This window comes from Anarrhichthys ocellatus, unplaced genomic scaffold (genome assembly GCF_004355925.1).
Source record: "Anarrhichthys ocellatus isolate YVR2014 unplaced genomic scaffold, GSC_Weel_1.0 scaffold13, whole genome shotgun sequence".
NCBI classification, from domain to species: Eukaryota; Metazoa; Chordata; class Actinopteri; order Perciformes; family Anarhichadidae; genus Anarrhichthys; species Anarrhichthys ocellatus.
Genome location: NW_022280043.1, coordinates 7,870,246 through 7,896,866, shown reverse-complemented (window position 1 = coordinate 7,896,866; position 26,621 = coordinate 7,870,246). Strand labels below are relative to the sequence as shown.

General features: G+C 42.4%; 4 protein-coding genes across 4 annotated transcripts in view; all 4 read right to left on the bottom strand.

Moving 5' to 3' along the window:
• Positions 1–8,954, bottom strand: part of stk40 (serine/threonine kinase 40) — a 16,724-nt gene extending 7,770 nt beyond the window's left edge. Inside the window, exons 1-6 of the mRNA XM_031853263.1 lie at positions 8,735–8,954; positions 5,292–5,416; positions 4,788–4,873; positions 4,152–4,295; positions 2,845–3,069; positions 2,302–2,354 (exon numbers count right to left, since the gene is read on the bottom strand). Coding sequence (XP_031709123.1) covers positions 2,302–2,354; positions 2,845–3,069; positions 4,152–4,295; positions 4,788–4,873; positions 5,292–5,409 — 626 coding nt within the window. The 5' untranslated portion in view covers positions 5,410–5,416; positions 8,735–8,954. The remainder of the gene's footprint in view (positions 1–2,301; positions 2,355–2,844; positions 3,070–4,151; positions 4,296–4,787; positions 4,874–5,291; positions 5,417–8,734) is intronic.
• A 1,749-nt stretch (positions 8,955–10,703) lies between these two features.
• On the bottom strand, positions 10,704–16,967 carry oscp1b (organic solute carrier partner 1b). The gene is made up of 10 exons (XM_031853184.1): positions 16,759–16,967; positions 15,331–15,485; positions 14,875–15,042; positions 14,612–14,692; positions 14,388–14,491; positions 13,852–13,980; positions 13,443–13,512; positions 13,082–13,221; positions 12,883–12,946; positions 10,704–11,939 (listed from the first exon to the last, which is right to left on the bottom strand). Exons 1-10 carry the CDS (start codon positions 16,868–16,870, stop codon positions 11,820–11,822), a joined length of 1,143 nt encoding a protein of 380 aa, XP_031709044.1. The 5' UTR covers positions 16,871–16,967; the 3' UTR covers positions 10,704–11,819.
• Positions 16,968–18,744: 1,777 nt separating this feature from the next.
• On the bottom strand, positions 18,745–20,681 carry LOC116386833 (cornifelin-like). Its single transcript, XM_031853386.1, has 4 exons — positions 20,581–20,681; positions 19,736–19,880; positions 19,472–19,608; positions 18,745–19,268 (listed from the first exon to the last, which is right to left on the bottom strand). Exons 2-4 carry the CDS (start codon positions 19,842–19,844, stop codon positions 19,170–19,172), a joined length of 345 nt encoding a protein of 114 aa, XP_031709246.1. The 5' UTR covers positions 19,845–19,880; positions 20,581–20,681; the 3' UTR covers positions 18,745–19,169.
• Positions 20,682–22,034: 1,353 nt separating this feature from the next.
• Positions 22,035–26,551, bottom strand: mrps15 (mitochondrial ribosomal protein S15). The gene is made up of 8 exons (XM_031853247.1): positions 26,319–26,551; positions 23,930–23,998; positions 23,766–23,841; positions 23,586–23,634; positions 23,339–23,423; positions 23,187–23,245; positions 22,589–22,780; positions 22,035–22,326 (listed from the first exon to the last, which is right to left on the bottom strand). Exons 1-8 carry the CDS (start codon positions 26,452–26,454, stop codon positions 22,228–22,230), a joined length of 765 nt encoding a protein of 254 aa, XP_031709107.1. The 5' UTR covers positions 26,455–26,551; the 3' UTR covers positions 22,035–22,227.
• Positions 26,552–26,621: the final 70 nt, after the last annotated feature.

Here is a 26,621-nt window from a genome sequence, read left to right as displayed (position 1 = left end):
CACACACACACACACACACACACACACACACACACACACACACACACACTTCCTATTACAGCATCTGGAGCCAATTCCTGTCAAACACTCTATTTTCAACCAAATGCTCCAATCTCAATTTCCCCTTAGAACATTTGGTTCAAATCATTTCCAGCTACTTATATGATCCGAGCCTTGAGCAGCCTTTGTGATCCAAATCTCTAGAACCATACAGTGGCCTTGTGATCTGCACGGGGATGGGCCAGAGCGGAGTGCAACGCTTCAAGGACCCTCGGCATAAAAGCTTCCTTCATAGAGGAGTCTGTTCTTTTGTCCGTCTGCATCACGACCCGAGCTTCTATTCTTGCACCGGAGATTGGGTAAATTAAATTGCATGTTTGCCTCGTGAGGCAAGGGTCCCCGAGGACCGAAGAGAGACCACACCATCTCTGCATCCTGTTCATGTGATCCCGGGTAAGTCGGGAAACCAGAAACCTAAACAGCCCCCATGATTTATCCTCCATAGCCGCAACATTTTGCTGAAAATACAACTGCTGACGAGAAAAGGAGGTCAAAGGCAGGGCAACTTCTACACATCATTTGGTCAGAACAGTGATTTGGAGGGTTCTAGAAGTAGCCAAACTTTACACAGGCAATACTTTTACTCACATTTTTTAAAGTTGGTGTTATTGAATTATGGCTACTGCTCGTCTAGTATCATTGCATTTTTCAAAAACGGTAATATAACTCAGACAATGCAGCACATATGGTGATGCAAACTGTCAGACTGTCTGGAAGAGATAAAAACAAGACAAAAACAGACAGAACACCGTGCTGTGGTGCATCTCCATCGATGGAAGTCAACACAGCTCTGACATACAACAACCCTGCAGATTCATTTATGACATCCTGCTTTCATAACAGCTGGCTCTGCAAGAGGAAATCACATCATTCATGCAGAAACTGCTGAGCTTGTCGGTGGCATCGGTGCATTTCCCGGAGTGACGACAAGCAGCGGGGGAGGCCGGGGGATTTTTAGGAGCGGCCCGCGTCTAAAATTGGCCCACGTCCTTCCCATACGGAGAGTACATTCACACACATCCAGGGTGGCGTGACAAGAGGAAACATGCAAGCAAAGCAAAGTATGATGCACAAAGCAGGCGGGAAAGGGAATATGACAACAATAAAAGCAGGAAAGGGATTGGGGCGTAAAAGAAAAATAGAAGAAAAGCAGAGTAGAGGGTAAATAAATGATGACTGTGTCCACGTGTGTGTGTGTGTGAGTGAGTGAGTCAGCTCGGAGCTATGGGGCCTTTGGCAGATCTCTCCTTTGTCTTCAGCTCGGACGGAGTGTTCCGTTCGTATGCTCCTCTCCCCACCACCCCTCTCCCCTGGACAAAACACTCCTGTTTCATCACCACTACTACTACTACTCCTGCTACTGGTGGTGGAGGAGGAGGACACAACAGGCTCTGACCTGAGATGTGTCAAAAAGATAAGCCGCGAACGTGACCTCTCAATGCATGTACTCATACTGACAGATAATGCATGAGAAGTGACTAAAGTACAGTGTGAGGCAACTCCATGACTACGCTCACTGGTGCGTGATGCGAGCATGCTCTATGTTTGAATGCAAAAGGTATGTGCAGCAAGCGGAGAGAGAAATGAAAAAGGTCGGCTTTGTGGGATGGTTGTCAGTCTTCAAGAAAGTGTGTGCAGACCTCTGCTGTTTGGAGGCAACCATCCACAGGTTCAATGCAAAAATCTAGCTGAATCATCTAAACCCGCACAAATGCACAAAGTACCAGATAGCAGAAGTCACACTGTGAAAGTGGCGGTTACCCCTGAATACAAACATCTCTCTTAACACTCTGTGCAGAGGAGTTTTCCATTCTGCATGGGCCCATCTGAACTGAGGTGCACTCACTGTCCTGTGTGCTGAACAACACAGCTCGCTCTTCCACTGGGAACAAAGCAGTGGCTTATTCTTTGCTCCGTTTTGCACCAGAGTCCGGTTCACCCTCCGCTTCCAACAATCCAACCGCGGAGAGTAAATCAACAGCCTTTGCTCGACACACAGACACGAGAGCAAGGCTTTGGGTTCCTACCACTGATCTCAGTCTTAGTCTGAGAATGTGACCCCTGCTTGGATTTGAAGCCAAACGTACACTGGATACAGGCTGCTGGGGGCCACTCGCACACGTGAGCTGAGACAGAAGGACTTACTGGCAGGCTAATACAACTGACCTGGTATAATGGGAGAGGTTAGTGGCCAGCTAACTGATTGGACAAGTTCGAATGACAGGACGAGTTTCATCTTACCGTTTGTTCAGCACCATGTTTCCCAGCTTGAGGTCTCTGTGTACAATGTTTTTCTGCACGGAGGAAAGAAAGAGAAGAGAGTTTGCTTAGATTGTGCTTCGTGAATCATTGGTATCAAAACAATCTGCTTGTTTTTGAGAGTGGCACACGAACATGGGCGATGAGTAATCAAAAGGTAAAATGTGAACTAAAATGTGAATAACAAAGTGATGATGTCATTTTCTGGCATGCGCGCCGGTTTCACTACAGCGAGTATAAAATAACTTTAAGCCTCACCTACTTGCCCGGGGCAAGTAAAACGGCACGTTGGGCTAGTAAATTTGCCGTATCGCACAACTAGTTAAAAAAAAAAAATAAAAAAAAATAAAAAAATGAATTACACACATGATGATGGAAGTAGCTACGGAGTGAATTCTCCTGGAAACAGGAGTTTAGTCGGGTGAAATAGAGGACGAAGTCTTTGTTAAATAACCAAAAACATTAACGAGCCCTGCTAGTGCATCTTTTCTTGGAGTAGTTGAACAAATTCTTTCATAGACTCACCTTATGAAGGGCGTCCACCACACGCACCACATCGTAGAAAATAATGATGGCTTCACGCTCGCTTAGTCTCTTCTCCTTTATAACGTAATGCTGGAGGTTTATTAGATCTGCCGTCTTGTCGCTGAAGTCATGAGCACACAGGCAGTCAAGCACGAGACAGATCCGCTTCTTCATCTTGCGCACCTTGTTGGCCTCCATGTCCTCCACTATTTCGTAGGCGCGATCCTGAAGGAGGGGGAAACAACAAAGAGAAGCGTGAGCAGCTATCTTCAGGAAGGGGCTTACTTCGTAAGTTGTTGATGCATTTTAGAGGCACTTTCCAACAGTGTCCAATCAATAAAGGTTGAGGCATTCATGAACGCATCAAACTGAATGGATTCCTGTACGATGCCAGCTGAGCGAGCTGATTCATTCAGCTTAGAAGGACATAGATTCACGCAGAGTAGAGGACATCAATCACCAGCCTGCATGCAGCCAATGAATAAGACACGTCCACCCCGACGCATCGGTTGGTGGAGGATGAATAACAGAGCTCATTCCTCGAATTCCAACTCCAGCCCCAAATAGCAGAGTCACCACTTCGTATTGATAGCTGTATCAGGTTGTCAATTGCAGTCAGCGCCTCTGAAAAAGTGTACATTATGAACTGGTTCTCTCACAGCGGAGATGCACTATAATAATCGATATCGCAGGCCTAAATGAATCAGAGTGCACGGCTCAATGCTGCTATTCTGAGAACACAGGCAGAGTGGAACCAACAGATATATATGTGTGTGTGAGTGAGTGAGTGAGTGAGAGAGAGAGAGAGAGAGAGATGACATTGAGGAGGCAGATGGAACAATAACAAAGTTAAAGGAGGAGGCAGACGGGAATACAGGTGAGGGGGGGGTGGGGGTCCTTATGAATGGATGGAGCTGTGGATAGATAATGGCTACAGATAAATATGGCTTTTAAATGGTGCTCCCACTTCTCCCTTGAAACAACCCTGATAAGCAAAACACAAGCAGCTGGCCGGACTAATGACAAGCTCACCGCTGCCATTACGGGGCTGATGAGAGCACGGCGTTACTTACACGGTGACGCCACATTCTGAACTCAATACAAAGTTACAGACACGTTTCCATGGTAATGTTGGTGTATTTAGCTTTTGCAATTATACAGGAAACACGCCCACACACAGTGCTGAGTAATGCACCATAAACTAAAAGACATTTGTCCATGATATTAATTATTTGACTTATGATATACTATGCACCAGTCTACAGAAATGCAACCTAATTGCCGAATGTGTGCAGGTGTCTGTCTACCTGAAAGAGGCCGTGGTGGTGGACCACGCCATCCTGGTTGTGCAGCAGAGAGAGGAGGGAGTACTCTGTGTGCAGCAGCATCTTCCCCTGCCTCTCCTCCTGAGTCTCCCCTGCAGAGTCCACTCGCTCCTCCAGCGTAAGGATCTGCAGTAAACACACGTGAGGACAGAGCAAACATTAGGTCACAAGACAAGAGCTCATACATCCGTGCAGTGGAGATGGTATAAGAGGTTTACAGCTTTAAAACAGTGGCTCATAGATAAAGCAAAAAAGCTGTACAGCAGACAGGGAGGCTCTGTAGTCACGGGTATGAGGGGAGGCGCTGACTCACTACACAGTCGTGGGGGTTAAAAGTCGACATTCCAGGTGGGCGCTACCTTCCATACACACCCCCCATAGCCCCCTCCCGTGTGTAACAGACATTGGATAGCCCCAATAAACAGATCGCCCAGCTGAGATTTTGTTGTTTGCACCAGACGGAAACAGGGGGCCATAAAATGAACACCAACGAAGGAAGGTCAAAGGTTCAGATGTCTACTGGGACATCATAGCTTTGTTTCGAATTACATTTTTATTGAAGCATGTGCTTAACTCGCCGAGTTTGTGAGAAAGAGAACCCCCCCAAGAACAACTTACTTTGAGCTGATAGAAGTCATCGGTGCCGTCCTTTCTGGCCAGACATTGCACTATGCTGGGCACGGGTGAGTTGCCCAGGCGAGGCCCTGCAGGGATAAGAAAAGAAACAGCTGCATGACCAAAAGGCAGGCTACAGGACGGAGTGTGTGCTCCCACTGCAACTCATTAAAGGCCGCATGTGCACGTACCCATTAACACCCCGAGTGTAATGTTTTCTTTGGCACTCTGCATTGCAAATAGTGGAGGGGTCGTGTAGTAGAAAACAGAGAAGTTTGAGAGAAAGGCAGAGACACATTTTCCCAGAGGGAGGGAATAAGCTTGCTCCAACACAGACTGGGACCTTTCTGGCCCATGTCGGGGGGGGGGGGGGGATCAGCGAAATTCTTCACATTCTTGTCTTAGGCGTGCGTATACACAGGGACACCCCACGACTCACTTTGCATTCCATATCCATACTTTTGGGGTTCAGGGAAAAAATAAAATAAAAAATGGTTGCTCCCTTACCAAGGATGAAGGGCCCGGCTCTCTTGGCGTTACTGCCGGATATCCCGGGACATTGAAGCTTGCTGGCCCTGCCTGATGCATCTCCAGCCCCCCTCTCCGACGAGCGCCGCTTGGACATACTGGAGCTGCACAGGGGAATAAATCTGATTAGTACACAGGATAAAGACAGTCAAGTTAAACGGTAAGAGCATCCACGTGACCGCATGGACAAAACTCTGAACCGATTACGAAATAGCAGCAATTTGTAACCAAGCAATGGCTTTATAAACGGTCTGTTTAGAAAGAAAGACTATACCCAGAGCTGCAGCAGTAGTACTACAGAATGCACTTATTAGTGAATAGAGGAGAGAGGTAAACTTCAGGGCAGCTCCTCCCAGCCTATTTTAAATATCCCTCCCACACATTTACCGACACCTCAGTGTGAATGTGAGGCCATTACGGTTCCATTCAGAATGATGGTTGCTGGCGTCAAGGGTGACACCTCAGATTCAATCTCCCCAACAGGCAATGCGCATGTGCCACAATCTGCAATTTAAATGCATTACACTGGCACACAATTTTGAATTTGAGTCTCAGCACTGAAACATATATCTTGGGTTTAGAAAAATTTTTTAAAAATCCTTCCGCTCTCAATCTGCGTGTTTTATCTCAAAATCTGTACAGCCGGCTTATCTGGCATACCTTCATTGGAGAGGACATGCGTGTTCGAACAAGGCCGAAACAAAACAGAAAAAAAGCCAAGCCCTTACGACATGATAAAGAAATAGATTCACATGCCAGAGGGACCGGTGACACAGTGTGACACATCATCGTTACACAAACTACTTTAACTGCCACAGCAGATCTACCTCCCAGAATTCAGAGAGCAAGAGGTATGCCTTGTTTACTGACTGGAGTTCCTATGTGATGAAACCCCATCTGTTTCCCGTAACAAGGAAGTAGTGCCTTGGACCGAGAGGAATGAGTCACCCCGCTGTCGTCCTCACTTTCCATTGGACAGAAATGCTTTACCGACCAGGTGATGACACCAATGATTGTAAGACAAATGTACCAACAAGCCTCTGACATGTGCCACATCAAGTGAAAAAAAAGAATCACCTCATAGAAGTTACATCTACAAGACAGGCAACACAAAGTGACATATCTGAAGTAAAAATGTCACGAACTGATAGCAGCGGTGTTCATATTTTAGCCAACTTAACAAGAGAGGTGATTCAGACTAATAACATCCAAAATATCTCATAAACTGCAAACCAGACAGTGAATGGAGAGCTGACAAAGCCCAAAACTACTTCAGGATATGAAACCAGTCTTGCAAATGGAACAAACTTAGAGAAATGTAATATTCTTAATGAATTAGGCCCTCTTCCTGTTTCAAAACTAATCGTGCACCACTCGCCAGTTGGCATTTTTGGGCAGAGGGGAGGCAGGACAGTTGGCAGTCAGTATGGGCTGGTATGAATTCTCACTTCCATGAGGCTTTTTGTGATCCCAGACAGCAGACAGTGTCATCGTCATGTCTCTCGCCCATCTGTCTCCATCTCCACTAGTCATCACCCACTGAGTCTGATGAGCTGAGGTTTTCTGACGGCATTTATGGCACAAGCCAGGGTGACACCGTCACCCTGCCAATAGTAAGAGAGCATCTCACTCTAGAGCATGCAAGGCGAAGCAATGGATAATCAACTACTGCAATTCATAAGGCTCCTGGGAAAAAAGAAAAAGAAAAAGGTTGGCAGAATTGAAAATGTACCGTTCCCATTGCTGCCAGATTACTATTAAATTGTTGGTCGAGTGCTAGAAAGGCTGATGATTGAGTAAAATAAGCAGACAGAGCCCAAACTAGAAAAACATACGAATCCATGCACCTGAAAACACACTAATCAGACTCTACGTATGCAAAACACAATGCAAATGGTCCCACGGCCATTCATCTACCTACCAAACACCAGCTGTATTGTGGAGCCAACCCCAGACACATCTAAAAAGCAAAAGGTCAATGCTACCAACTAATGCACACTGACCTAAATGACATCAGCGCAATGACAGCACACAGCTATCCTTTCCCGACACTGCTGTGCCTCTCTGCACAGCCAGTGATCTGGCAAGCAAGGCTGCCTCTGCCTCTGACTGTACCAGAGGGAGGACAAGAACAGATACAGCCTCTGAATCATATCACACAAACAAAAAAAAAAAAAAAAAAAAAGGAGGAGAGACACGCTGCCGGTGCCCACGAGAAATGTGGGCTCCTTAAATAGTATATGAACAAAACAACCACGTAGGTGTCTCAGGATCCACCCACCCAGACTCCGGGACACTTGTCTGGCTCTCTATAAGAACAGCTTGATTGCAAAAAAATAAAATAAAAAAATCAAGATAGCATCAGGATGGACAAAAGACAGCATAAGGACACTACAGCAGGTGGCAAATATACAAGTCCATAACCAAATCTGGAGCGATCATGAAGCCAGAGAGATAGTATGACCCGAAATTAATGAATCCACAAATAGATCAAACAGGACGAAGAAGTAAGGCAACCCGGAGGTCACATGCTTCAATCCTGCTGCTTTGAATGACATTTCAATCATTCATGTCAGCTCTGACACACGTCCACCGCTATCAAGCCTATAACTCTGACTGCAGTTGTTGACTACATTATTGCAATAACAGCGTCCTTGAATGCACAACACGTCTGCGTGTACGCGAGGTCACATTACAAATGACAAGACGGAATATAATTACAAATGCACACACACACGCAGACTGTCACACGTTGATTGGTGCCATTTTGCGACCACACGGTCTGGACACCGTTCAGTTCTGGAGTACACGAAACTAGTATAAACGCTGACGTTATGCCTCACAACTTGTGCAAAAACCACACTACATGCAGCCAATAACTCCTGCAACCAGGTGCTAACGTGTTTTTGCCCGCAACAATTAACGTTACTATTTGACCACCTAGAGAAGCCACGCAAACTAAACCAGCAATTTACACGGTGTGCGATAGTGTCACCGGGTAGGCAACGTCTGGCACGAAGTAGTTATTTACGCGAACACAAAACATACATATTAACAATGAATATGTAGCTTTGTTGTCGTACTAAGTCTGCACATACCGACTTAGTATGACAACAAAGCTGGCTGATTTATTCGGCTAAAGACGCTGCCCGAGCTCCAGGCACACCGGCCACACAAAGGGGCACACAACACAACAAGGAGTTGGGCTTTCGTAGCAAACTACACAGTGTTAGCTAGTGTTTACGGCTACTTACACACGAAACGTTATTCGTATGTTGCCTCCGGTGTTACTATCACGACTGCAGGCAAGCGACGTTTGCTAAAGCCAAGCCTGGAGGCCATTTAAACACAGTAAGGTAACGTTACAGCTGGCTAGCTCTGCCAGAAAGCTAGATAGCAATGCATTTTACCACCTCGCTTACCTCGAGCCGAAACCGCCGGGTAAAGTCTGCGTTGTCCGCTTACAACATGGATGTTTCTTGGGGTAAACGCTGCGGTGGATACGCGGAGCTTCTCGCTGAAACAGGCGAGACCACAAGAGGGTTGGTTTCGGGGTTGTTTTGCCTCTGTTACTGAAATGAGCAATTAAGGAAAAGCCTCTTGCTCTTCGCTGATCGCATCTTTCCACAGCGACAGCACCACCTGACAACGGAAATGACGCACACATTTATTTGATTGACAGCTGCGATCGACCAATGCAAACACCTGTCTGTTTTTTTTTTCTTTCTCTCTCTCTCTCCTGGACAATGGTTGCGCACCGATGATGACATTTTTTTGCATAATACAAGTTGCAAAACCAAAGACATTACATCATAGTTGTTTTTACGGGAAAAGTTTGGTACATTAAAATAAAGTTTGTTGCACTATGAAGCAACACCACTTTCAGACATTACCATAGTTATTTATTGTGTCATGCACATAAATTCCAAGCACACATATCATTGTAGCGGTGAGTTATTTGTCAGACAGAACATAACTTCTAACAGCTGAGCATTTAGATGATCTATAAATACAATCTGCAAAAAAAAAAAAACACAGGTTAACATGTTTGCTTCATAGAAGGCTCTCCACTGACACATATTGCACTTAATTCACTTCAACCATATGACTTAGTGAAAGTTGAATAAGTAAGTTACTCATAGATTTTCTGTATTATGCTATCTTTGTGTAGAAATTGCAATGAAACAGGATATCATTACTAATACACTCACCAATTCAGCTCATGAAAAGGAACATTTGTGGTTATTTACTCAGCAAACATTTGAATGACAGTGACATTTAGTAAAGCCCACCCATGTTCCCTATTTAGACTCCACTGTTAACCTTGAATTCCACCCACAGCTACCGGTTTCATACCGGTGGGCAGGTGTAACAGAGAGGGCAACCTAAATGGCAAAGGCTTATTTGAGTTGCACTCGTCTTCCTGCATTGACTCAGCAGAGCACAGGCCCCCTGGCCACATGAAACACATGTCAGCCTGTGGCTTTACAGTGTCCTGCCCACAGTCTCTAAAGAGGAAACTGAATCATAACTCGAATGCAAGGTTAGTGAGAGAAACACATTTTAGCGTCTCTTTTGCCGTGTTTATAGAAACTAAATCAGCTGTACTTTAAAGACTTTGTTGTTTTTAAATTCATTTGTTTCCCTTAATGGGACAAACAGTGCAAGTCTTCCCTTTCTAGTGCTATTTCAATTTTGTACATCACTTTAAAATGAGTGACTATTATTCATTATCTTAGAAATCACATTTGTTTTTTTTACGAATATGCCAATAAAATAGAATTATCTTGATTATGAAATACATATAAGCATTCTTGCAAATCTTGTCTTGGTGACATGTTTTCTAGTGAGCTTGGTTGACTCCAGTGAACAGGGATGACTGGCATGAGCTCTGGTTTCTGTGTGTTTTTGCAGGTAGGTTGTATCCTCAGGGCATGCAGTGTTTCTTGTCTCTCCTTTGCCAAGATTATTCGGAAGACCTCACCAGAATCCTCCTCCCTCGGATCAGATCAGAGAAATGTCTCAGCATGTCTTGCCTGCACGGTATGCACCACGCTCGTGTGTGTGTGTGTGTGTGTGTGTGTGTGTGTGTGTGTGTGTGTACGAGTGTGGTTTACTGGGGGAGTGCAGACTGTCTCACTTTGACCCATCTGCAGGCAGAGTGCACACAAATATCTTGCGTACAGATAGTTGTTGCTTTAGCAATTCTCATCGTAGGTTTGTGCTTGTGGACGGGAGTCTAATTGGGGATTACAAGCATATTGCTTTTAATGTTCTGGTTTGGTGGTAGATATAGCTGAATATAATCAATCACACATTTCTTGTTTTACATTTCAGTGAACCCTATACACTCATACACTCATACAGCAAGTGAGTTATTTAAAAAAAATAAAAAATCTAGTGCTTTGTTTTTAAAGACTACATGTCTGCATACTAAAATGCAATGTAGTAATGTGTGGTAGTCACTTTGGACAGACCACACGCAGTACACGATTTATTATTTATTATTATTATAAAGGTCAGACAGCTCCCTCTATTGTTAGAGCTGTTAAACTGCAACAAGCTGTTACAAGGTTCACGCCATTGTTAACACTCCATTGCATCAGTAGCAAAGCTGAAGATACAGTCCATACAATGTGTGTAAAAAAGAACATTCATCTATTTATTAAAAATCCTACATAGCACATTTTACAATTTACCAACTGTAGCAATACTACAAATAAAATAATACATTTAAATAAATAAAGTATGCAATTAATATATTTACATATTAGACAAACACGTCCAGACTATAGATCACAGGATAGCGAAAAATGCCTTACAAGTGGCTCCTTATACTGTTTTATGGACGTGAAGTGTGACGCAAGATAAACATATTTCTTACCAAAATAAAGATTTGAGGAAATTCAAATCACATCAGAAAGAGCACTTGGGTTTCCTCCGATTCCACCACAATATCGTCACTTCTTCAGTAGAATACAGCAGAAGTTAACATGGTGTGACATGGAATTACGGACCATAAATAATCAAATCAACTAAAACTGAGATGTATAATTAACATTTAAGATAAATGATATTGCGTGAAATTAAAGAAATATGTATTTTGTGTACAGGAGCGCAGTCCAACTCCAAAAAGACAGTTTTTCAATTAACACATACACATGTTCAACACACCGACATCGGCCCACTGTATATTGTGATGCACCGAAACTCTTTTCAGTTTACCGCAAACATCATATTACAGTGTCTTACAGCTTAAAGCTGGGCTCACCACATTCTTTGCAACTTAACTATGCAAATGTGCAGTTGGTCATTTGACAATCAATGGAAACACCGGCTCACATCTGCATTTTGAAAAAGCACCCAAAGAGGAAGGATTTCTAACTGCATGTGAGGTTTCTGCAGTGTAATATGCAGGTACAGACAAGCAGACTGGCCTTCAGTCGAACATGCCGTTGACGATGCGTTGCTCCCCGCTGCCTGGGCATTTCTGTCAGCGTGACCACGTCACAGCCCGTCCATCATGGCCAGAAGGTCGTCTCCTTTGCTGCTGGAACCGGGAGATTGATCTCCAGACTCTGTGAACTCGCCCATGATCTTGGCCAGCTCTGCATTGGCCTGCTGGTCCTGAAAGACAACGGCCCCGTTTCAGACCTGGCATTGACATGCATCTTGGATTACCCAATCACAAGTAGTGCCAGAGTGGTGATCACAAGGACTTGCACCTCATTACAGTAAATCCTGTTAGACTGGCAAAGCCTCAAATCTCTGATCACTGACTGTATAACGATAAGCCTATCATTGAGATGATTAACATTTGGCCCAGAGTCCCATCATGGGTGTTGATTATCAAGGGTAAAAGACTACAATATTTGTATCCATGATTTGTCTGTCCCGGACAAACGTCTCAGTTCTGAGATAAACAACACAACAACCTTGAGCCATTCTGTGACGGGTCCTGCCCACGCCGTGAGCTGTCCCAGACGCTACGTCACGTTTTAAACACATTTGATTTCACCCTAGCCAAAAACAAGATGCACTAGTTGGGACACATTAGAGACCAGACTGAGATAGGAGGAGAGCAGTATCCAATCAGAGGAAAGCAGTCAGTCGAAAATAAAACAAACATCGTAGCTACAAAGAGGGTTAATATGAGGATTAGCATTTGGCCTATTGAGTGGACACGAGAGATGGAGGGGAGGCTCCGTGAACTCTGGCCCACTCAAGCTCCATCACTAGCTTTGTAAACAAACCGGACACCATTTCCGGTGACTGACTTCTTGTGTATTCTCCACCAGCTCCTCCCCAACAGGAGTAATCGATCACAATCAATCGAGGTTGTGTGAGATCACTTGGTGCACCCTAAGGCCTTCGTGACAACAGTCAGGGACAAAAACAATGTCTTGTGTTTTTTTAGAAACAGATTTTTAGTCTACACTTGCCCTTAGATGACAGAAAACTGCGTCACTAAATGTACAATAAAGATTACATTTTCATTACACAAATACTGGACATCCAATTACATTAAACTAAAAGGAAGAGGTTGTGAGGACAGATAACTAAGCTTTACCTTCGTTGCTTGGATGTTTATGACTCCATATGAAAGGTCATCTGGTCTTGATATTAATGCCTCTCTGAAGAAAAAAAGAGTCACAATGTTAGAGTTGATTGGTTAAAACAAGTTAAACAGTTCAATGTTGGTATCAGTTTCATATGATCAAGTGCCACCCAACACAGTGACGGTACACAAACAAAAAAAGGAGACTCACTCTTCTTCCTCATCGGTGGCGAAGAGGTTGACTCGGAAGCCGTTGTCTGCATTTCCTGGCTTCTGAACTTCTAACCCTCCCATTAACATGGCCAACAGGTTCAGCTCCTCTTTGGCTAGAGGATTGGGAGCAACGTTGACCTGTTGATACACAATGGCTTGTTTACTTCAGTATATTGGTGCTAAACCAATTTTTTTTTTAACAAGATCCTGCTACTGATAATTGTGCATCAGTAAGCAGACCCCTGGACCAGGGTCACAAGGTGTTAATGATATAACTTGTGTGTGCATGAAGTTCATGTACAGTTTGTGTATTCATAAAATCATGAATTTTTACAGAGCCGACAGTGCAGCTGTTTCACCTTAGCGTGCTGAGCCGAATTTTTAGATGTTCCTGACATGTGGGTTTCCACTGGGCGGCTTACACTGTACCTGAAGGAAAATACGAAAGAGAGAGGATGAACCCGTCATTGCAACATAATGCCAAAGATGATCTGTGTACTCATCCAGAAGGCTTTATACTTTTACTGACTAGTGGGAAGGCCCCGGAATTTAACTTTCAAGACATAATGCAATGAAATTATGCCACAGCAAACCACATAAGTTTAAATATCTAGGACTCCGAAGCGTCGTCATCACTACACCATTAAGGACTTCTAAATATCTCACAACCCGGATGACAGGAAATCATCATCAACTCCCTGCAATTGCATTAATACAGTATCACCAAGTCAAGTTCATGTACATCTGCGGTACTTTGCAGCGTCTTACATGTTTGTCCCGAGTTTGGTGACTCTGTCTCCAAATATCTCGAAAGATCCCTCCCGGAGAGCAGCGGTGTAGTTTCCTCCATTACTGAACTGCCGCCTGGTCACCTCTTCACCACTGCAGCTGAACATCCTGGAATTACCAAATACAAAAACATTTAATATAACAATACTTTTTTACATTCAAGCATGTAAACAAGTTGTAGTAGAAACCCAAAATACAAGTATGCACCTGGAAATGAGCATGATATGTCTGTCTCCTTTAAACAATTAGATCCAAGCTGAACACACAACGAACGCATCTAAAATTAGAATGTAAGTTCTTGTTCAACAAAACCTCTGTAATGCCATTAGCTGCAGATAGGCCTGCTTAACTTAAGATTACGGTGTCTGGGTAAGGTCAGCAAGCACATGGAAGACCAAAAAGTAAACATTGAGAACGTTGGAAGGACCAACGGTACATTTTACTATCTAAGCCACTTGTTTGATCTCTCCATCATTCTCTAGAGTAAAGAGATAAACAGCCATAGAAAGTGGTACCTTATCAAGCATGGGACTTGTGTTCCATACGGCACCGGACCACTGGTGGGAAGTACAAAGCGGCCATTAGAGTTCTGCACTTTATCCTTGAGGAAAATAGACACCTGGCATCGAAGAAAACATAGAAACAGGCTTGTAAAGAAAAGAAAAAAAACAAAGACAACATAATATTATCCAGTATATTTACCCCTCATGATTGAAATTTGAGAACAAAATGGACTTACTCTTATATGCATGTCTTGGAAGAAGATAAGGAGAGTTTGTCTGATCAGCTGGAAGTCTCCACTAGACAAGGTTGTATACATCTAAAAAATAAAACGTCATTTAATAACACAAACAATGAAAAAAATATAACATGTGAAATCACCCTGTAGCTCAATGTATGTGATTATAATCCAAACAGTTAGACAGCATAGTATATCTCCCGAAAATAACGAATCAGGAAAGCAGATAAAATAAGTCACTGTTGATATGTTGACATTAATACCTCTATGAGCTGTCGGTTTGTCTCATCAACCTGGCCGAGAATGCTGGGAGTGTCTTTCACAAAGACTTTGATTGCATCCATGTGGTTGAAGGAGACGAGCAGGATGTCCTTCGGTCGAGGACAGAGAAGCACCTGGTACTTGAAAGCCATGGTCATCAAGTCATAGAGCTGTGAGGAGGGACACACATGCATACACTTGTGTGAATACGAAGCATTGATTGATGTGTAGATTTATCTAATGTAGATCTGTAGTATGCTTGACTCTAAAATACTAATGTAGTGAGTATACTGAGGCGGCAGCCACTGGCATCACTGTGCTGTTGGTGAGAAGGTGATTAATGTGCGGATAAGCTTGGAGCACTGAAGTGAAAATTTTCATTAGGCGAAAAAGGGAACAGGAACAATTCAACGTGTGCACGATGCAACGGAGTGCTACACGTGTACGTGGCGACTTACCTTGTCCATGCTCGCTTGATTGAGTCTCATTATGGAGGCATGGGCGAGCCTGTCGAACACAGTCCGCAGGGCTTTTTTGGAGTAAAGCTCCTGCGGCTTGAAGAGCTCTTCGAGAAACTTTTTGTTGAACATGGTGGTGATGATGTCATTCATAACTATTCAGGAAAACAATAAAACAAAACAGTCCACAAAGAGTTACAGTAGGCTCCAGAAGCAGGCAGCATTTTATACTATATGTTGACCAAAATCATTTCATCCTAAGCCTATCCCAAAGGCACCTAATGAAGCAGTAGCTTGGAAAGCCATCAGCGTGTGCCCTAGTTTGTACAGTAGCGGGGCAATAGCAATCGTATGCTGTGATTACATCCATCAATCAGTTATTCAAAATATTCCACAAGCTTTTCATTGGCTCAAGGGTGAGGCAAAGGTGATAAACTTGAAAAATGTAACGCTTGTTCTCAGTGCAGAAAGACAGTGTGGCGACCCCAGATGAGCGTCTTGATATAAGCAGTACAAACAAGTCCAATGCACTAGTTTTCTTAAGGCAAGAGACAATTTTATGTAGCAATGGTCTTATGGCAGGTAGTTTATGTTGCACGTGGGCCTACGAGGTAAGTTGAAATGCTCTTTAATTTGATTAATAGAACTTGCAGATATCAATCACTGTTTTACAACAACTCCCGTCATTGTTAATGTGGAATAACCAATAAAGTTTGTGGACAGGAAATGAGCATTTGATTAACGCAACCGCCTAGCTGGGTGCAGAGACTGCAGAGAGATTATTTGTGAGCTGATCTGTGCTGTTGTATATTTCTCATGCACTACCGTTTATTAAGCATGTTGCTTCAGTCTAAGCCAAAACGGAGCAAAGAGCCACTAATGCATCCAGTGCATGATTATGCTGAAGCTCTGCAATAATACCTCTCCTTCTGTCATCCACTATCCAGCCAGCTATTGTGAACACTTTGTGATTTGAAAGGAGATAGATAAATGAAATGTTATGATAACCAGATTGCTCAATAACAAAATACTTAAAACTTAAACAATGCTGTTGCACACCACAGTTGAATATATGCTAAAATTCGACACATTTATTGACAATAGAGTTTTGGGACTCAGCTACAATTCTAAATTTACTCAGGGCTCACAGTTACAGTGCCCCATGCAACAGTAACTATCTATGTGAGTTATGATTTTATCAAAGTATGTGAATATATAAGACAACCAGCTGACCTAATATTGTTAACGCTTGACCTGGCTATATATCGTTGCTTTACATTGACTTTCTATTTATTCTGATTCTTAATTCACCAACCAGTAGACGGACAAACCGACTGAAATGAATGTGAGGTTAACGCAATGCAACACTGACGTTTTACTGCAGGGTGACATTTGTGTTGTGGTCTGGATAGCTGCTAAACTAGCTACCTTTCTTAGCTTTGTCAGCGGGGATATTCTGAGCACGAAGCCGTTGGTCCAGGATGTACAGCATTTCTCCGCCGAGGTTAATGAATAGCAGAGGCAGAGTTCTTGAGGACATGATGGTATCTGGACGGTTGAATCTCTCTAGAAGACGTAGGCAGCTAGCGGTCGTAGCTAGCTTGAATGCTCGCTTGCAGGGGGGTGTGTCTGTTTGGTAAAGCCTCTTCTGGTTGCCAGGCCACGTAGCAAACAGCCAATCAGCGCGCTGTGCATTGTGGTGAACGCTCCCATTCTAGCCAGAGCTGTAAAAAGAGACAGTCGCGTCAACGGAAGTTCAAAATGCTTGTTGGTCACGTAGACTTCAAATAGTTCCAGGAAGTACTTGGCGGGCAATTTCCAGGCGTAGATATTTGTAAAAATCAGTACAAACAGAGAGAAAGATTTTCTATATTTGATGATTAGTAGTCAATAAATTAACCAATTTACAATATGTATATGGAGTAACAGCATACGTATTTAGATATCAAGTTTGTGTTTTTAAAAAAAAAAGTATTTGCTTAAGTAAGCTATTATGTTGATATAGGCGCAACATAAACCCTCGGCTACACTAATATTTGAGGATTTAAGTGTTAACAGCTAGAGTTGCCTGCTTTGTTAACATGTTTTAGTTCCCTTGTTTAAAGGAACAGAAGGAGATGTAGTGCCATCTAGTGGTGAGGTTGCAGATTGCAAGCAACAACAAACTGCTCCGTTCATCCCTTCCCTTTCCAAGCGTGACAGAGAACTACGGTCGTCCTATGGTTATTTATGATTTTCGATATAACTAAATATTACTACTAGAACCACAACAGCTATTTTTCATTAATATCTCACTGAAAACAAATCTAAATCTAAATAATAAATAACATTCCTGAGTTTATAAATAATCAATAACACAGACATCAGAAAGGCATTCCCCCTGTCCTCTGTCCTCCTGTCTGCTTTGTCTCAGCCAGCAGAGAAGTTTACGAAAGCAAACTCAGATAAACACACAGACATCTTTTAATTTAGATTGTTTGCAAAAAGATGTTTTTGGCCGAATTAGGTTAATATGTTCATGCTTGTTGAACAGATATATTAATGTTGAGGAAACAAGGAACTATAGGGTCGTTTGAGATGAGCTGCACCTTGCCTGGAAAGTGGACGATCAGGTGGCAGTCTCAGAGGGGGATGACAAAAAGCTGCAGTCAACTCGGACAGTTTCAAGCAGCCTTCAAAGAATATACAGGAAGTCAAAGAAATAGTTACATACTGTTAGATCCGATCTGTAGGCTACTTGTAGTTTTCAGATCACATTTGGATTTATTTATATTTGTTTGTACATATTTTTGTATAAATGTGTTTGTATCTGGCAGTGTATTCTATCCTTTATTCTTTTTACGTCTGCCTTGTAGAACACTTTGCTGCTCGTTGTGATAATAACTCTATATATAGCCTTTATTATTATCAGCCACACAAGATGTGTTTAGATTCAACCTTCATTGCACAACATGAGACTGATAGCCAACCCAAAATGTGTTCAAAACTAAGAACCAGTCTGCTCTCTGATCAGGTGACAGCCAGGCTTTTCCCATCATGCCCTGGGTCTTGCAGTCGGTGGAAAGCAGCAGCGGCGCCTGGCTCCAAAAACGTAGGCCGCCTTGATGTCGTGAGGTTATCGTTGCCCATGTGCACATGATGTCAGAGCAAGTCGGGATCAAGTCGGACACAAACATAGACTGTATAGAAGAAGACATAAATCTATTGAGTATTTAGTGCATAGTTTGCAATTTTGGACGCAGCAATTATGATTTTATCATCTCAGAATAAATCGTGTTGCAGCAGTGGTTCCAACCCAGAAGTCACAAGACACTGTTGAACAAAATAGTGCATATCTTTCTGGTTTTGCTATTGTTCTTGTGATACCGAATACTCTTTACTTCCTCTGCCTCTAAAAAATGATCTGCAACAGTGTCTCAAGTACACTCTTTATTTGAAGGGTCACGAACCACAAACTTTGGGAAGCACTGGTTTAAGAAATAGTTTATATTCACCAAAATAAGTTGATATCTTTTATTGACAATGTTGAACAAAATGGTTTATGCTTAAATCATGCTTAATCATGTTGTGAGTGACTGAAGAATGCAGTTTATTTACAGTAATGCAGATCAGTACTAGCACTTTGTTAGGCAGTTACACAGATACACAGAAGGCAACAGGTAACATATTACGATTGATAAACATGGATGCATTGTTCATTAGCCCCCCCTTATTTGCAGTGCGCATGAACGCTAGGCCCGCTACAAGAATAAAGAAATGATTTCCACAATAGCTGGACAGAATCAACAAACTGAAAATACTGTATATAGTGGGCCAGAATCCTTTATGTCTTCTTGCGATTACATTTCTCCATTCCTGATGTGGATTTCTCGCGCCATCCTGCAGATCTCGCAAAGTCCGCAGCAAAAGGTCATCAAGGCGTCATTGGTTATTGTTCCCTATGGTTAAAAGTGTGCAAAAACAAAATAGGGAACATCAACCTTCTATGAGGAAATGCAGTTTCTCAATTGCAGGGAACACCCAACATTTCCTCTGTTTCATAAGACCCAAGATATTGAAAACGTGAGACTCGGAGCACCACCCGAAACATGCACAAGCACGGGTCTTCTAGAGAATTGTGATAATTATATAAGTTACTTACTTGAATGCCGTAGGTCAGTCTCATATGAGTCCTTAAGGCTGCTGTGCCTCCTGGCACACAACCCAAGCAGCAGTTTTCTCCATACTTATTAGCTGTGTAGCAGCTCAGTGCAACTGGACAGATGCAACCAAGAGCACCTGCACGACAGAGTTGTGTCTCATTGTGAATTTTTGAAAGAGGAAATAGCAATGAAAGCGTGCCTGAGTGTGTCTCAGGTGTGTATGGGCAAAACTGTCAAATGTCAGCGTTTTGAATGTTACTCACAGACAAACAAGTCACTGAAGCAGGAGCACAGGCCTGTGCTCCACTCTCCTGTTTGGACATTTGTCCCAAAGCTGCCTGCACCTGGTTGGGTGACCACTGGGTTCGACATTTTTGGATTACTGGATCTGCTTCTTTATTTTGAAACCTGAAGAACATGTTCAGCTGTTAGCACTGGAATAGAGCAAAACGCTGCTGGAGGAATGACATAAATCAATCTTTCCATGTGCCACAATTGTTTTCACATGTTTTACGTGTGTACTTATATCCAATATTTATTTCCAGAGTAGGTGGCATTACAGTTTGAGTTTTCATAGAAAAATTCAGAGGTATAAGTAAATATATTTTAGTGCTTTCCTGAATAAGAAGACGGAATTCATGTGTTATTCATACAGCTCAATAAGCATACATGAATCACCCTGCAAAGCGTAAAATACATGTTTCAGCTCTTGTGATTTATAGTTGATTAACTAATTAATAGATGAATATTTCACATGGGTTCCTAATCAGAAATCTACTTGTATTTTAAGAAAATCCTGTGTAACAGCTCAGCGACTAATGTTGCTCAGAAAATATTCTGCTTTGGTAATTGTCTTGAAATGAAAAAATGATTTATGTGAAGGGGCTACTTCTGTGCTCCTTCAGTACAAAAGAACATGTGACAGCCCATGGTATCTGGTATCTGGTATTGGTGCTGCCAGAGGAAGTTTATTGGCAATGCAGAACTTTTGAAGTTCTAAAGTTTAAAGATTTGTAAATATGGTGATAATAAGCAACAGTTTAACTAAATTAAAAGTGCATTCTTAAGTGAATCTACTGCGAGAGGGGGAAAAAAAGGTGTCACTTACCAGAAGAGTCTGTCAGTGTGCAGTCCTCTTGCTCAAACTGACGAGCTGCACACCACACAGGAAGCTGTGACGAGCTGAAGCTGTGAAATACTGGTTTGCAAACAAACTGCTGTTTCTGAGGATGGGAAAGATCTTTGGTCCTTCACTGACAAACTCAAGACGATTTACCGGAACTGCTGCTGAGCTGTGAGGCTGTTTGTGGCTATAATCTCAAGCAGCTACAGATCATTTATCTGTTAGGAGGTTAAGGCTTCAAATTAAACAGATTTCCAATCTCACGTTACATCAGCACACTTGAGTGAAATCTCACAGTTGTCAGAATTGTTCACACCATGTTTTCATACAGCAACCACAAATGCATCATGTCCCTGTTGTCATACAGCTGAAGGTTTTTAATCTTATTCTATGTTTCCACTGCAGTTTGTAAAAAGAAGGAATGGGTTTACTCAAGACCTGAACCACTGCAAAACTTCCTGCAGCTTGCAAAAACTTTGTGATTGATTAAAACGCCGGAGGTATTTAAAATGTTCACATGGATGTCTCAGTTAAATATAGATACAGTATATATGCACACAGGGCTGCACGTGTTGGTATGCTAAGAGTTAGGTGTGAAAACATGATTGAAAGCATTGAATATAAATGCGGAGCAGTCATTAAGTGGTGATGCTGATTTCTCAGAAGGTTTTGTTGTACAGCATATGAAACGTAATGATGACTATGCAGTTAGTTACTTGGGGAATAGTATGAGGTCATGTTGTACTGGATCACATTACAGTAAGACCCTTTTGGTATTTGGACAAAATAAGAGACACGTTGCAATAGGGAACCGTTTCATCAACACCTCTCTGGCAGTCAACAAAAATGTAACATCATAAGCTTCTCAAATGTCTTGGGTCATCTGAGGAATGTTTATAGCGGATTAATAATATTTTACAGGCACATTGTGTCCAACTCCTGTGTGACAGCTAGTTCAAAGCCTTTTCTCCGCAAATACTTGATCTCAAACTAATCAGAGTTTAAACATGGTGAATCATATTGTAGCATCAGCAGATGCTCTTGAAGATAATGCAGGGTGTTGGCATCATGTGAACTCACTAATTCTGCACAAGGCCTGCAGAAAAATGCCAAACCAGTACTGATTGCATATTATTTAACATTACGCAATCACTTGGTGGCAACATATTTCAGTGATTTATTAGTTTGACAAATAATGAAACAGGACTTAACCTTTGACAGCTGATGTAAAAATACCAGAGATATAACATAGTGGACATGTTCGACCCAAAAAGAGCAGCCTTAAGTGGAAAGTAGAGTAAAACATTGTCTTCCTAATAATCGGTTTATTTGACTTCTCTACTTTACTTAATACTTTGCACAAATCTAATGTAATCCATAACACCTTAAACTGATAGTCACATAATTCCTCACAAATAAATGTACAAAAGAAATTTGAATACAACTTTCTGGAATGTTTTATTTCCACCATCAATGTGAAAGCAAAAGAAAATAACATTGCATGTTGGTAACACACGAAAAAGGGAGCCATTTATCCACATGCCACGTATCTGAAGGTGTTAAAGTAAAGATGTTAACACAAGCATGACGAATCCATTGTTGTAATGTACAGGACATTGTCTTTTATTGGGTTTAAACAGCTGTTATCTTGGCTGCCTCGGTGCCTGCGGAGGCTAAACGTTGCTTCATCAGCCTCTGCTCTGCTTTCTGCTTCTGCACTTCCTTGAAGACCTGAGAAGAGACACACATGACCAAGTGTCAGTGGAGGCACAAAATAACACCTTCCACTTGTTAGTCAGTGAGATGAGTGAACACCTGTGTCGACCTACAGAAAGCTTGAGTAAAGCTCTCGGACACAATAAGCATTATCGTTTCACTCGTGTGGGAAGAGACTCGTTAAGTGTTTAAAGTCTTTAGATATGAATCAATTGATACCATTAATATACACCACAAATGAAAAAAAACACATGTGAAGGGGTCATTTGTTTGCTACCTTAATGCAGAAGGCCTTCTTGGCCAGCCAGCGGCGTGTGGCCCGTCTGTAGTACTCTGGAGGGAAAGTGTAGGTGATGCCCAGCTGCTCGCACACTTTCTCAAAGGCGTCATAGTTAACCAACCTCAGGTTTTTCAAAAGCTTTTTCCTTCGGTCAATAGCCATGAGCATCCGCCTCTTGTTAGCTTTGTCCTGGAATGAAATAAACACATAAAAAGAACGTGAACTACAAATGTGAACAGGCTGATTTGGGAGGAAATGGGGACACTCATCAGTTTATGAGGAGATACTAGATTACAAATGCCACACTAATCTGTGTCAATTTCAACAACAATGTTTGATGTATGACGTAACGTGGAATTTTCCAACCGTGATCGTGCTAAGCATGTTCTTATTCTGTGTGGTGGAGTACACAGGAAATCCTGTAGCACACGCATGCCTCAAGCCAGAGGAAGGCTCAGAGGAAATGTGAAAAAGACGTTTTCATACGTGAGCGGTCTAGTGGTGCGAGTAAAGTATGATACGATACGTCATCCGACATCTTCTGTGAAGCTTTTGGGGGGAGCAAAATGCTGCTGATTGTTGGTCCTGCACTCACCTTGTGGTGTTTTTGCAAGTGCTCCTGATAGTTTCGGATTCTTGCAGTCAAAATAGCCACTGAGGAAAAAGAATAAACAGTTAAAATACGTTATAAGCTGTTCTGTATTTCAGTGAGAACAACATCGACAACACTGAAGGAACCCAACTCACCCCGGACTTCCACTGAGCTGCGGTCGTTCTCGTCCCTCTGGACTTTGGCAACCAACTGTTCCTTTTTCAGCTGCAGCTTTTCACTCTGAAGACATGAAAAGCAGACGTCAAGTTAACGAGTCTAGTTCTTTTGAAAGTGGCACGTCAGTGTGCGTTTCAAGAAACTTAATCATCATCGAAAAATAGTGGGACACAAAAAAGCAGAGTAAAATATGACGAGGCGATCTGAGGGGACATGAGAACTCACGTGACTCGCCAACTCCAAAGACAGAAGTCTTCTGACAACATCATCGGTCCTATCAACAGAAAATACGCTTGTGTTAGAAGAAATAATAATAATAATGAAGATGTGAATGCAGATTTATAATGAATTGTGAATATACTTTATATTTTACTCAGTTCATGTGCGGCATAAATGTCTGTTTACGTTTGAGCGAGGGGCACAGCTGTATAATCCATCTTCAGCATAGTTGAAGGAAGATCGCTGAGCTGGCTCTCAGGGCCTGCAAGAAAACACAACATGTTTGGATAAAAAGCGAGCATTTCAAAATGTCTAAAAACATGGTGCGGTGACACAACGCGGCCTCGTACCCGTCTTCTTCTTCTTTGCAACCCGAGCGTAATGTCTCACCGGTGGTGGAACAGCAAAGCCGTCTGCACCTGAGGAGAGAGAGGGATTGATGGAGGGAGTGAAGTAAAACAACTCGGACGGAGACGTCGTAGCTGATTTGAACAGGTTCAACGGTTGGTCCCTGACGAAAAGGTGAAACCAAACTTGCAATGTGATCTAATGTTTGCAAGACAAAGGAAGACTTGGCCTTTGCCAGACACGAGAGGATCACCGGTTGCCGGCCAAAGCTGACTGTGAACTACACGGAAACTTTGCGTAATGCGAAAGTTACTACAGAACGAATCAAGACATCTGTGACGCGGTTCCAATTAAAATGCATGTTGTGGCCTTCACAATAAGGAGCATGAAAGCTGGCGTGTGATCAATTAAATATAGCAACATGATACGACTTCAAATGTAACGATACTTATTTATATTCAAGGAGAACCAAAGACAGCTTCACTGCTCAATGTCTTTTACGTGTTGTTAAAAACCTGTAATAATGCTGACTGCCATCTATTTCCAATGAGTGTTCTGTGGCTATATAATAATAATAATAATAATAATAATAATAATAATAATAATAATAATAATAATAATAATAGGTAAGAAATACAGGCATACTGCCCTTTGTAGATTTCCTCAAAGAATCTGATGTTATCCTAAATTTGAAATCATAGCAAGTAGATGAATTAATTGAATTCTGAGTGACCCTGTCATCACTCCTGCATGCGAGGGAAACTTTCTGCTAGAGACATTGTTTTTCTTTGCGACATGCCACTCAGCATGGATCGCATGTGGTCGCAATCAATCCACTAGTTTTGAGATGCACGATTTGAAGAGCGCAACCGAGATAATGTGTAGAGCGCTGGCTGTCCCTCACCCCAGATAAAAAACACAACATCGCACATATCAGATGGTGAGAGGAAATTGGTTTTCAATATCTAACATCATCAAAACACCAAATGATGTCATTTCCCCCCCCAAAAAACACCGGTGCTTCATCCCTGCAGAAATGCAGACACACGTACAGCTGACATGATGGTGCGCAGCAGCTGCTCTCTCAGTGCTTTCTGTGCATTAGAACAATAAACTGAACGGTTTTATGGTAAACATTATGTCAAAGTATTTATTTAGTCACATGTGATTCATGATTTCCCAGCATTTGTCCTCTGGTTGAGGAGACAAGCGATCTGCTATCGTGACGCAGTAAAGTGATCTGTTAACGGATGTTTTGGTGCGTCTGAAAACCAGCTTTCACGTTGAAGTAGACCTGAGGGGCAGATAAACGTACAGCTGCTCTAGATGCTCTCGATATGATCAGAGATGGCGCATCAGATTGAGCAGAAACACACACGCACAGAAACACTAAGCCAAGTTTGGAATAACAATTCTGCAAGCCTGCTGCAGAGAGGGGTCCATATTGCACTAAGAGTATTTAGCAACTTATTGAAATCTGCACATCCTTCCGAAGCCTGGCGGTTAGTTTCCTCATGCTTCCCAAAACGTCATTTATTAACCAACTAATCTGCCAGCTATTTGTTGGTACTTTTGATGAATCAGCTTACTGTTTATTTCTATAATACTTTTGGTCCAACAATTGTTTATGCAATCACTACCACTGAATTTGTTTTCCAACAATGTTTCCCCAACTGCTTTCAGTAAAAACCTCTTTGACTTCATTAAAAGTCATAGCGAAGGCAGACGAGAGATGTCCACTCAGATCTATGGTGATATCGGAGGCAAGCTTGCAGTTTTTGATGCTGTTGAAATGTATTGCAAAAGTAGAAGTATTTCTAATATTTAGCCAACCCTCACCGATATAAATACATTAAATATTACACATACTTTTGTCTAGGTGTGTAAAATAAACTGGCAACTGTGTAAATATGAGTATGCCAATTATTGCTATTATTCTGTATGTTTCAAAGATTTCAATCAGTGCAATAAATTGTAAATGCACTTTGTTTAATATTCTTATTTAATGTGAATTCAATGTGATGCATGACTTCTGTCTCAACATCTGACTGTTGCGAAAGCGTCTTAGACATTTCAGGTAAAGCCTCAATGCTGTCTGGATCCCACGACCAGGTCCAGATCTAATAACCACTCTATCTAGACCTGTCAAATCTGGACTAGACAACCCCAGAGAAGACGGAAACGCTTTAAACAGTTTTAGATTTGTGAAACCATTAATCTATTTGGGGGGAAAGCAAAAAGGGGTTAGGGTTTCACTGATATAGGTATTGTGAGACAGGTAACGTTAGTGTTCGACACTGTTTACAACCAGGTGTAATGCATTAGTATCCTATTTTCTAAACACATAACGTTAGTCAGGTCCCTCTGGTCCTCCGGGTCGCTTCCACTCACCACAGCCGACTCTCGGTCCCCATAATAAAGACGAGCTGCATGTCCAGGGCTTCACTGACAGAGCGACGCTTTCTCGCAAAACACCAACTGAGGACTTCAGAACAGCTCGCAGAGCTATGTTTGCTAACATGGCCATCAGGATAGCTCACGAGGCCGAAAATACCCCCCCCTGAAACTATGAAAATGTGACAGTTTATCACACTCGACCCCTAGATGAGGCTCGCCATTTTGACTAGACCTCACTAGCCGAGTTAGGATCGGGTACTCGTCTTCCTAGGCTAAGCTAACAATCCCAGAACACAT